Here is a 13,154-nt window from a genome sequence, read left to right as displayed (position 1 = left end):
ATTTCACTTAATGTACCTATGCTTTTTGGCAGTTTTTTGACATTTTCACTACTACCAACCAACTTTACAATAAAGTCACTCATTCAAGGAAAATTATATTTTCACTTTTCTCTAAACGTTTTCCCCTTCTTCTTCTTACGTTTATATCACCACCGAATCACCACCGCGGGTCCGCGCACTGATACACCTAGGCGTTATATAACAGAGGACAAGGTCGTGAACGGTGAACTCCTGGCCTCGACCGGTGGTCAGCCAGCACGGGAGAACCACCGTGACTTATCTCTTTATTTGTTCCTTCCTCAGGATGTGCGAGCGATGACGGACATGGTTCTTGCGATGGCGGCGCTGTGGTTGGCCAACCTGCTGCTCTTGGCTGCCGCAGGCGCCGAACACGTCCGAGACCTGGAGGTGTCCGAAGGGGCCCACGTTGGCACCAGGATCGGTTTCATCGGCGACGGAGCCTCCCCTGACAGCGGCCCGCCTTACCTCATCGTCCCCGTGGGTAGTGCCGTGGACTCGGACCTCGCCATCGACCAGACCACCGGCGAGATAAGGACCAAAGTGCCTTTGGATAGAGAGACGCGCGCGAGTTACTCCCTGGTGGCTATCCCCATCAGCGGGGATAACGTGAAGGTGGTGGTGAAGGTTTTGGACGAGAACGATAACGCCCCCACGTTCCCCATGGCGGTTATGAACATAGAGTTCCCCGAAAACACCCCCAGGGATGTCAAAAGGACTCTGCACCCCGCCAGAGACTTGGACCTTGATATTTACAACACGCAGCGGTACAATATCATATCGGGGAACGTTAACAACGCCTTTAGACTGTCATCGCACAGGGAAAGAGACGGGGTCCTCTATTTGGACCTTCAAATCAACGGATTTCTTGATAGAGAGACCACTGCTTCTTATAGCTTGGTTATAGAAGCTTTGGACGGAGGTACCCCACCTCTAAGAGGTGAAATGACTGTAAATATAACTATTCAAGATGTAAACGACAACCCTCCAATATTCAATCAAAGCAGATACTTTGCTACAGTTCCTGAGAATGCTACGATTGGAACCAAGGTCCTACAAGTCTTTGCTACAGACGCAGACTCTGAAGAAAACGGCCAAATCGAATATGCCATAAACAGGAGACAAAGCGATAGAGACAACATGTTTCGCATCGATTCCACAACTGGACTCATAGCAGTTAACAAACCTTTAGACTTTGAAACTAAAGAACTACACGAATTAGTTATTGTCGCGAAGGATCACGGCTTGCAACCTCTGGAAACCACCGCGTTCGTATCTATAAGAGTTACAGACGTCAACGACAACCAACCTACCATCAACGTTATCTTTCTCAGCGACGATGCCACTCCTAAAATCAGCGAGTCGGCCCAACCAGGCGAATTCGTGGCTAGAATCAGCGTCCACGATCCAGACTCCAAGACGGAGTACTCCAACATCAACGTGACCCTAAGCGGAGGCGACGGTCACTTTGGTCTGACCACGAGAGACAACATTATTTACTTGGTGATAGTGTCTTTGCCCTTGGACCGGGAAATGAAGCCGAACTACACCTTAAGCGTCGTAGCTACGGATACAGGGTCACCCCCTTTACACGCCTCCAGGACCATCAACCTCCAGGTGACGGACATCAACGACAACGCTCCCGAGTTCGAACAGCAGGTCTATCACGCCAACGTGATGGAGGTTTCCGATCCCGGAACGTCCGTGATCCAGGTCGTCGCCAATGATAAGGACGAAGGTAACAACAGTGCCATAACTTACTCGCTGTTGGAGTCTCCGGACACGCATTCCGGGTGGTTCCAGATCGACTCCAGGAGTGGTTTAGTGACTACGCGTGCTCACGTTGATTGTGAAACGGATCCAGTACCTCAGTTGACAGTGATTGCCACCGATAATGGCTTTCCGCCGTTGTCATCTTCAGCGACAGTGTTAGTGACCATTCACGATGTGAACGATAACGAGCCCATCTTCGATCAGAGTTTTTACAATGTGTCCGTGGCTGAGAACGAAGCGGAAGGACGCTGCATTTTAAAGGTAAAGCATATTTTCAGTATTACTTAAATAGTAGGAGAATGATCTTGAAAACATGTGGTACAATCCCCAAAGACCCCATTATTTAGGAAATTGGAGTTGAGTGAATGTACTTGAAAAGACACATTCTTTCGGCTGTTGTAGTTCAACGTGCCATTTTTTATCGGTTTCGTATTATCCGGCAGAGTGTGTTATTAATGGATTTTTTAAAATTTAATCAGTAAACTGTAACTTCTTTAACCAATAATACGGTTATTGAAAATTTTAATAGCATTTTTTCGTCGAAGTGTAATAGAAACTCGATTCATCGATATTAGCTAACTAAAATAGAAACTGGTTTTTAATTTAATTGTTTTTGTATACCTATACGAAACGGTAAACTTAAGCGTCTAGATGATTTGCAAAATGAGGCGTTGTTCATTGTTTTTTTTTTCTGTATCGTGAACTCCTCGTGTATTACCAAAGAAAATTACACTCCCTTTGCACCGGGTGGCAAGTTTATACAAAAATTTATACGCGAAACGCAGCTACTTCGATCTGACGTTTGTGTAAGATAGAATTTGTTACCTCTTGTTGACACAGATGATTACCTAGGTAGTGTGAACTACCTTTATGGGTCAAAATCCTCGGCTCAATGGGTGGTCATACCTGAAGTTAACAGTTCTCCGAGGAGTCGTAATTTTTCAACGTCATATTTTTAATTTTTATTACTGGGTCATATTATATAATTCGCTCGGTGGACAAACCTCCACAAAATAAATGGACGTAATAGTTAAGCGCGTCCAATTTAAATTTATTCGTCTATGCGCAAAGCATCGGCGATCGCGCATTAAATATTCTGCATATTCTCTTGTTTACAATAACAAATGAAGCACTTAACCTAAATATGTCAATTGTTTGTCTCCTTCCGCTTGGCGCTCTTAATACGCGAAAATAAATTCGTGGTTTGTATAGAATTTTTTATCCTCGGGTAACTACAGAGAAAGTTGACAAGATTAAGCACCTACGAGACCAGTTGGTAACGACTTGTGAACGTACAGACGTCTTCAGATTATAATATTGGGTTATTATAATTGCATTCATTTATTTTAATTTCGATATCGCTTCGAGTGTTAATTTTCTCCACAGTTATTCGACGAAGAACGTAAAAATTAAATTATTATTGACATTTTTATACCATTTACGATTTTTTCCATTCGACTTTCTATGATGGCAGTTTTTAATCATTTCTACACTCATTAATAGGTACGTAGGTAATTGCATATGATTTTGATGTACCTAAATGACATTCTTTTGCAAAAAATTATACATAACTAGGATGATGCGACGCACAACACTTTGCACGTCCGCTATGTGACCAATATACATTTTATGTAACAGTTTTTGTCACACACGTATAACCACATCAATTTTTTAGTCATTTTTCTCTGTGTACTGAACATTTGTACACGAACAGCGCAAGCTTGCAGTCGGAACAGCAGCTTTAAACGCTAGGGAGGAATTAAACTGTAGAGAGTCCTGTCAGGTGATGTAACAGACGAAAACATCCTTCTTTCGCGTAAAAAAGTGCGACTGACCTCATCCCGCGAACAATTAAACAAACCGAGAGGAAATAAAAGTAAGAGCGCGACCACAGAATGACGCCGTTAATTGGCCTGCCGGTATGACACGCCGGGTTACCGCGAACCGGCCAGATATGTGACATATTTCAAGTGCCTCAGGTAGTCCGTAATAAGGACATTAATAGACGTATGCAACCAGTCGTTTTTTTTCTTTTGCGGTACTGTTACCAGCTCTGGTACATCCAAAAGAGAACCACTCGGGGTTTGTGTCCATAGGTAGCCTTCTATTGATTAAATGTGTGTTTTTTACATTCACACTGTTAGGAAAGTAAACACACTCGACAAATAGTCAGCCTCATTGTGGGGCCATTATTGCTTTGTATCCTTTGTGGCTTGTTCGCGTCGGATCATATTTTTTATACTCGGGCATTGTGGCTTCGACAAAGGTTAGTTGCTTTACGATATGTCGGATTGAATGAGTTCACGATTTGGTAAATAAATCACACAAATGCGGGAATTAGGCTTTGAAGGATGGGTTAACGATGTCCTACAAATAAGTAACTTTATTAATAAAACAATTAAATGTGGAATAATTTCTGTTTTTATTTGACATTGTCAGTTTATTATGTCTTTGACTATGACTAATAGTAGCAAAAAAAACGTCTAAATATCCTTTTTTATCACTTATTATTGTTACAGTTACGTACGCTAATTTAGTAGAAAAAAAAATCGTCATTAATCGTGCGATATATCTGATACTACAACTGATCTCAGCTGTGTTTGATCTACATTGCTTATCAAGGTGTACTATCGGTAGTGTTTAACGTCTTGTCAAGCATGACGACTCGAGTACAGTGAAGTACCTACCTCTTCCAAATACGTAAAACTTCTTATTTAACAAGTTTAGTATTACCAAAGTGTTTCCATATTCTGATAGGTACACTTCCTGAGAAGTTGCGCATCCTCAGCTTTCGATTTTGACCCGATTCCGATTAATTTTCTTCGGTAAAAGCTATTGTACTTTAATTTATTCAAAAAACATTATCCGACGCTGGATACAAACGGTTATTATCACTATTCCTCGTCGTGGTGTAAAAATCGAAATAATAAGAGTCATTACATCGTCCAACGAATTTCCAGAGGCGGTTTCGTTATCTCTACCGCGCTGTCGGAGCAGGTTGTTGCATAACTTCGGATCAGTCTCAGAGGGAGAATTGTATTGCGTACGACATTAATAATTTTACAACTAATTACCTAGTTGCAAGTTATCTGCGTGGATATATTCTCGACTTTCACTTGTCTGCGCTTTCTACAGGCACTAAAATGTTGCGGAATTGAATTTTCTTGCCATTTATAATGGATTGTCTTGCTGAGTACAACAAACATTAACGAGGAACGAATTTTTTAAGAGATTTTTATCTGCATCATCATTAAGGTCGATACAGAGTGAGCCTGTATTAACAGCTGTACAGCTTACTTAGCAGAACATATAACTAATACTTTTTTGCGAAAATAAAGTATGTATGTCTAATTTTTCTTTAATACGTAGAATACTTGTTGAGAACTGCTGACTTTCAGTCTTGGAAAAAACCATGTGCCGTACACTTGGACAAGCAAAGCGCGATCTCACACACACAATGACAATGAAATGCAGGGCAGGCATTAAGATATTGTATCGAATAAATTGATCGATGCGAAGTTTCAAACCAGAGGCAGACATGTAGATACACGTTGTTGTGTTACTTTTTGTTTGAATAAAATTACATAAAAGAGAATCCGGCCTACAGCCAATCCTGAACCACATTGCAGCCGCCCTTACTAACAATTTTCTTAAGGACAGCGGTTCTCAAAATGTGCCTCTAAGGTAATAGATTAAAAAATAATATTTCCGCAAATTTCTCTTTAAAAAACATATGTTCTAATGTTATCAAATAAATTTTAAACATCTTTTTTCTAAATTTTATGATCTCTAGACTCATAGATAAAATATGTGTACACATTCAAAGATCACCCTGTATGCTGGGAGGTAGCAGGTGCAGCCAACAAAAAAATCAAACTTCGCTTTCACAAATCCGCAGTTAAATATAAATTAATATGAAGTCATAAACGATGAGCACTTGAAGTGAAAGATTTTCACTGGTTAATACTAAACGTCGGTACCTGTTGGCTTGTCTCCTTGGCAATCCTTTCGCTGTCCGGGCCGTCGAACGTATGTTTCCTTTATCTTTCTAAGACATAAAATAGCCGCAACACGACGGACGAAACACCCACAAATTACGTCTTCCTCGCCAAGTGTCGCCGAGACTGTGCATTCTTATTAAACATAAATTAAAGCGGGACGATCTAGCTATCCGTGTTAAATAGTTAGCTGCGTTTTTATGCACAATCGAGTGTGAAATATAATACGAGCCGTTTTTGCGCGAGGATTGCGAAATAAAAACAAGCGTGGTATCCAGTTCTGTTGGATGTGATACTGTACATTATGGGTAGTCGATAATGTTGATGTATTAAATTAAAATTTACTGGTTGTCTTCGGGGAACGTGAAGTGGGGAGTAATTAATAACTGGCTAACATGCGATATTTTGATTTAGAAACGTAAATTATACCCACAACATGCTCATTTACGTATGGATACGTTAAACCCGACTGGACTTCCTTAAATTTGATAGCCGCTGCGATTTTTTCTACTCTTAATGGTTCTGTCACTATATCTTACTTTCTGGGCACATATAAGGTCTATTTTTTACGTGGTAGCAATTTAAAAATATGTCTTTCACTTTTTAATTTGCCCGATATTATTCTGCGCAAGGTTTCTGATAGCGGGTCCGCCCCTACATAGCTTAGCCCGAGAAAAACAAGGGCAAGTCAAAGATTCCTTTATTTTAAATGTTAAAAATCCCTTTTAAGTCTGTAAACACCCTGTATATTTTGTTTGGAAGGAAGAGGCATGTGAAATGTTCAACAGATTAATCAAAGTGATTAATGCAACGTCTTGATGGAAATATAATTACTATTTATATTAAATAATGTCTGAAATTAGAACTAGAACGATGTTATATAACGTGGTTGGTAATATTAAATTAACTATCCAACTTTTTGGGTCAGGTGTTTGCTGTAGAACACCCTGAGTCTCATTTAAAGTCATTATAGGTTATAGGCCAGTCAAATTGTCGAAAATACCTAATTTTTTGCTAAAATTTAGTTCAGTAAACAAAGACACGTAAAAATTAGGAAAAATTCCGTAGAATTGAATGAACTACTTTACTTCAGCTGAATGTTAGGGCTTTATTTTCAAAATGGCGTCCAAAGTTCGCAAAATAGTTTTTATCAACAAAAAAAATGTTTTAGACAAAAGTTGTAGAACTTTTTATAACAAAAATTTTGAAATGTATTAGTTATTACAAAAAAAAAACGGAGAAAAGTCGCATTTTTTAAAACTTCTACATCTTTAAAACGAAAAAAAGATTTTTTTCGAAACTTTCAGAATTGTTTTTCTTGACAAGTAAAATAAGTGCATTTTTGTAAAATTGCAAAATATCCGATAGTTTTTCCAAAAATTGAGTTTTTCGAAATAAATACATTTTTTTTAAGTTTCAATAGATCATACAATAATGCACTTAAGTGACCCATCTTGGGCTCAACATTTTTTCTAAGAGTTGTACTTTCCTGTGCAAATTGTGCGCGTATTACAAAATAATTGGAAATATGCGATTTTCTTTTTAAATTCATGGAAAAATGTCATCATTAAAAAGTAAATGTCATCATTAAAAAGTAAATACTTTTTAGATAAATTGAAAGCGACGTTGGAATATAAAGTTAAATATTTATAGGGTCGAATTTTGTCTGAAACCGGCTCTGATCTTCGCGAACCATCCGAACTGGTCGCTGGCAAATTGATTTAGAAACCATCCTCATACATTTTTTGCAACAGCAGTTTTGCTTATAGATTTTTTAACAAGTGAAATCTTTAATCTAATTAATATTATCTCTCTATATTTAATTAGCGGGTCGTTTTTTTTTGTTACCAACGTGTAGTTTCTCGAAGCGTAGGAAGTCTTGAATTTTTTCACCGCAAAAGCCAACAGATATTAATGAATCCGTAAAAGAAAGTTCCTCATAATTTAAATACAAAATTGTGACAAAATAACTAATGGACAACTACTGAAACCGGCTAACATGGTTTCACAATTAAAATTTCGTGTTATTTATCGTCTATTTCATGGATTATTAAGGAAGAAAAATGGAGGAATGTGCTCCCTGAACCACCTAAATTCGTACTTGCAAAAAACGTTAATTACTTCGTCTTGGTTTTTAATGAACTTAAAGAAAAAAATCCTGCAACGATTTCTTTGTTGTTCTACACCCATGACCCTGAATTTTAACCGGCAACCACTAGCTCTGTTTCCTTTTTTGAAAGCGATCCATCAAGAAAAAAACTAAACGGGTTATTATCTATTCTATATAGTTTATCCGAGCGTTGAATCATACCGAGTAAAATAATATTGGAAATTTTCTATCACACACAAATGCAAATTAGTATCATGTTACGGAGCCAAGAGAAATAATTGATAAACAAATTACAATACGATTTGTAAACGTGTTTTGTTTATACCACCTGTGAGTTTACTTTCCACTCTCCCAAGTATATTTACTTGTTAATGCAAATTATCTTTTGTGACCCACTTAGCTCTCAGAATTCGCCGCGAAAGTGAAAATGCTTGTTTCATTTGCACAGTTTATTGATCCTAAATTATGAATTATTTAAGTCTCGTTAACCTCGCTTGACCTTTTAATCATTCGACGTTTACTTCCCTCTCGAATCTAATCCACGGGGCACTTGTTTGTTCAATGAAATAGTCGATTAACAAAGAAAAAAGTTGTATGTCTTAAAAACGTTACATTGTTTCCTAAAATTGGAAAGAAACTCTTAAAAATTCGATATTTAATGACATTATGACATAGACTATATTAAACATTACATTATCATAATTTTCACATTCGTATAATCTAATATTAGCATTCTGGATCAGATGCCTTTTTAACTTTATACGTACCTAGAAAAAATTATAGAATATTCACTAAATTAAATTCACTTGTCTAATTAAAAATGTCGTCTTTCGGAGTTTTTATCCCTTTTATTGTTTTTGAATATTTTATTATAAACTGTTTGTAAAAAAAGTCGTATCAATACAAAATTTGTATATATTTTTTTATAATAAGATCGTCCCACACAGCATTAAAAATTCGACTCCTAAAACGATATAACTCACGTGAAATCGGCCAAACTAAGCTCGGACAAATAGGCTAATAGCCCAAAATCATGTTCACTTAACCAAACGTCAATTCCAATAACTTCCCAGTGTTTCATTGACCTCATTAATTAATTCGATTCGAGTTTGAAATTAATTAATATTCACATGTTTATTTGCTCGCCAGACTATGTCCAAGTAAAAGCGGTTTACTGAAAAAGTGAATGCATAAAAAAATAACTAAGCAATTATAATCGTAATTTTGACGTCGACGACAGTTTTCTTAATTTTATGAAAAAAATATTAAGTAAACAAGTGAAGCTTAACAAGTTAATTATTGTTTTTGTTTCCAAATCATTTAGTCATGAGATATTGCATTGTTTCTAATTCGCTTCATTTGTTTAATTATTTCAACACTTCTGATTCGATTACTTGTAACGTTTTAATTATTTGTTTTGCGGTTGGGTTATTAATTTGTTGCATTTTTTTTCCTGTTATTTTTTTTCGAAGTAAAAACTAGAACAAATTTAAATGCACCAAAAAATATTGCGTTAATTCCAGTACAACTTAAACCGTTGGTATATGTTTGGTCTTGAACTAATTATACATTTAATTACTTGGAATTCTTTGGTAAGAATTTTCATTAAAAGAAAGCAGTATCTTCCATAACCAGAAAAATAATGGAGCTGCATTTACTCTTGTCAACCTACGGATAAATTTCGACGGTCCCGTCCGCTTTTTATTGGATCTAGAGACTCGCCTCTTCTATTTTAAGTTATTTGTTTCTTCGGAATGCTGTCAGGATACCCGCCGTATAAAATTTAATTAATTGTAGGCTAAAAATTAATATGGGAGACACCATGGGAATTAATGAGATGGATATTACCTATTAAAAACTTATTTCTATAATTCCGAATAAATATACATGCTAAAACGTATATTAATTAAACCGAGATGGCGAAAACATTTACCAAGCCCTCCGGTAGATTTTTTATTAATGAAACGGGGACAATAAATAAATAAAAAGACGTTAAATATTCATAACAGCATGGCCAGAGGAATTTTAGCGCTTTTCCTATTATTCTCGCGAAGTCTGATCAATGGTTTGTTATTCTGAGGAATGATTTCATAAATTTAATACCCTCTTATAAAAATACGTACCATTATAAAAAAAACAGTAATTTATGGTTCTTAAATCATTAATATCTCACTTAATTTATTTCTATATACGATATGCTTTATGATTTTAATGTTCTAAGGCTTCCGACCTTGGCAAAACGGGTGTGCGATTATTAAATTACAAATAATTAACCATAATTGTGATTTTAACACATTTAAATTTAACTCTTTAGGTGTTGTACGTGTGTAACACCATAAGAATGCTCACGGTGAAACTTGTGGGTCATAAACGTAATAATTATCTAACAACTAATCTAACACACTTAAAAATTGATTATTAACCTTGGCGGTAATCAAATATTTTGTTTTTTGCTTTTCGTAATCAGTCGTTAATCGCCCGATGTTTAATTGGTACAGATCGTGACTGGACGATATTTATATACGAAACACCTACCTGGTCGGTCAAATACTGCATGAGAGATAATCAATGTTATTAAATAAGCTCATATTTTCGTTATATTAGTAGAAACAGCGCGAGAAATCAATCAATGATATAAAAAAAAATTACGTGCAAAAAATTGTGAAGCAGAAGTAGTCTAGGAAAATAAAAACGTTTGATTGAACACTTAATACGTTCAGAGAATTAAAACTAACTAATCTAATATGTATAAAAGCGTAAAAACCACAGGTGACAGTGAAAAAATTATGAATTTTGTTTCATCATTTTTGGACACAATGTATATTAGTATTTCGATGATGAAAGTTTCTTGTAGAAAAAAGGAAAAGCATTAGAATGATTTAGTGTCCATTAATACCTACATTAAAATAATATCGATATTGGTTTCGAAATTGTCAGAATAATTAATTAGAAACCGTTTTCGGCCGGCATTCCAGTCGCTATTCTAAAATTTTGAAAGTGTAATATCAGTCGCCAAATACAATCGTACAGATGATCTAATTCGATAAAACGGTTTTAATGCCATTATCTCTGGCATCTACGTCTACTGACACTCTTAGCAACGGACAGTTAAAAAGTTTTATTTAAATGTCTCTTTCTCTACGGTCAACGTGCTGTTGCTAATTTTAAGTGTTTTCTCCCGTCAAAAGTTACATAAAATATTATTTCGACTCAAAACTAACAAGTAGGCTCCTTTGTGTTGGCTTTGTGTACCTGCCCAGGTACTCGAATGAAGGTCTACAACCGATTTTTTCTTAGAATTGTCAGGTGCAATAGTAACTAACAGAAAGTGGGTAGAATATAAGTGTCTTAAGCGGCGTTGCAATGGTATTTATTCAATTATTGCGAAAAATTCGACAGATGAAGTTTTTCTCAATCAATTGTGAAATGTTGACAGATTTGTTGTATTTTGGCCATAGCATGAGACATAATCATTTATGACTTTGGAGACAGTAGGAGAATGTCCTTAACAGAAAATAAATAGACTAAATACGAAGCAATTGCCTAGCTTTGGCAAAAAATGCAACACATTATTTTCTACCTCCGTCTAAAGTGCCTCGTAACACTTTGAAACTGCCGAAAATGACAAGCAGAAATAGATTAAAAAATTGGTATATGGTCCATGGCTAATGACGCCTTTTGTTGCATTTGCTACGGCCGCAAAACAACAGTTTTTTGTTTTGGCTTTACTATTAAATCATGTTTATATTTCTTAATAGAAAAATCCCAAAAAATGCGACCAATTTCACTTCGTATTCAGAATTTATTTTAAATTAGCAAGTTTTTAATCAACCATGTGTAAACCGTAAGATTCTATAACCAAGACGTTCGTTACAATTTTAATGATGATGGTGGAGACACTGTACACTTCTGAAGCTTAGAAAAACCATTATCTCGTTCTCAACCTGAGGTATAATAGCCCTCATTGTCTTGTCCTGCATATTCAGACCATGTGACATTATAAAAATTTGATAATGATAGTCTGCACCGGAAATAGCTTATAATGTTGTATGGATAATGTAATAAAGAAGCTCGATTAAAATAAATAAATAAGAATAGCTATTATTTCATGAAACTGCTAACTGATTACAGTCATTATTCAACTTTGTAAAGTTTTGTAGTTTAAGATTAAATTCCTACGGAGATCTTCATCATTGTCATGAAGTAAAGTTATAGATTTTGAAATCATTTACTTAATATTTATATTTTATTTTCCCCCGACCAAAAATAACAATTTGAACAATATGAAAACTTGGCCTATATCTTTCAAAAGCAACGCGCAAAGCAAATTGTTGTGAAAATTGAATATTATCAAGTCCTATGACGACTGTCAACGGCTGTTATTACTAAAGACGTCTGAAAGTGTATTAGATTTTGATTAACGTCCACCAGACAGCAATCAGCAAGAGCTGATCTAATTTCGTTGCAGTATTAATCAACAGATGTCGCTACCGATCATGCCCGATTGAGGAAATGCCACTTTTATGTCTTGTACGTAACATTGCGTGTTTGAAGACATGTCTAGTTCTCCGCCGTATTCCACGTCAATTACACAAGTTCAACTATGCTGCATCAAATGTATTAAGGACGGTAATTTGTCTCACAACTATGCGCATCGACGCGACGTTCCACGCGCATCCGCGCAAAAACGCTTCGGTGTATACGGTGGAAACATGAAAAATTGAGCGAAATTGAATAGTTAATGGACCAACTCGTTACCGTTTAGATTATAAAGCCTCAAGACGACTGGCATTGACAAAACTCATGTTTCATCATTCTGAAGAGCGTCATTCCAAAGAAATCTTTGCTCTTCAACAGCTTCTGTTAATAATATTTTGTGTTAAAAGATGCCTTCGCTATCTAGTTGTTAGCGTGACCGATTAATCGAAAACAAAAATGCGTTTACAGCCCGCTTTTTATCATAGCTGGGCAAGGAGAAAGGTGTGTTACATGTTAGTCGTAGATTTAATGTTATGTTATTGTTTACTGACGGTGTCGGGTTTCTTAATATTTCAGTTTTACCTTCCTAGAACATTAACATAATTACCGATAATTTAACAGCGAAACATAAGCATGCTTGCATATTTTAATATATAAAATTAATAGTTCTACTACTCGGACATGGATAGATAGAGAAGGCGTATTTTTCATTACACTTTATCTCGACTTGAATGCACTTGTGGCGACTTCTTTAAGTGAATGGGTTCTTGTAGGTT

General features: G+C 36.1%; 1 protein-coding gene across 1 annotated transcript; it reads left to right on the top strand.

Moving 5' to 3' along the window:
• Positions 1 to 396: 396 nt before the first annotated feature.
• LOC108912259 (protein dachsous-like) lies at positions 397 to 2,052 on the top strand (the record flags this gene model as incomplete). The annotated part of the gene is made up of 1 exon (XM_023453944.1): positions 397 to 2,052. A coding segment is annotated over one exon (1,656 nt), but the record flags the coding sequence as incomplete, so codon positions are not given.
• Positions 2,053 to 13,154: the final 11,102 nt, after the last annotated feature.

The sequence above is a fragment of the Anoplophora glabripennis genome, unplaced genomic scaffold (genome assembly GCF_000390285.2).
Source record: "Anoplophora glabripennis isolate ALB-LARVAE unplaced genomic scaffold, Agla_2.0 scaffold183, whole genome shotgun sequence".
NCBI lineage: Eukaryota > Metazoa > Arthropoda > Insecta > Coleoptera > Cerambycidae > Anoplophora > Anoplophora glabripennis.
This window is presented reverse-complemented; position numbering and strand designations above follow the sequence as displayed.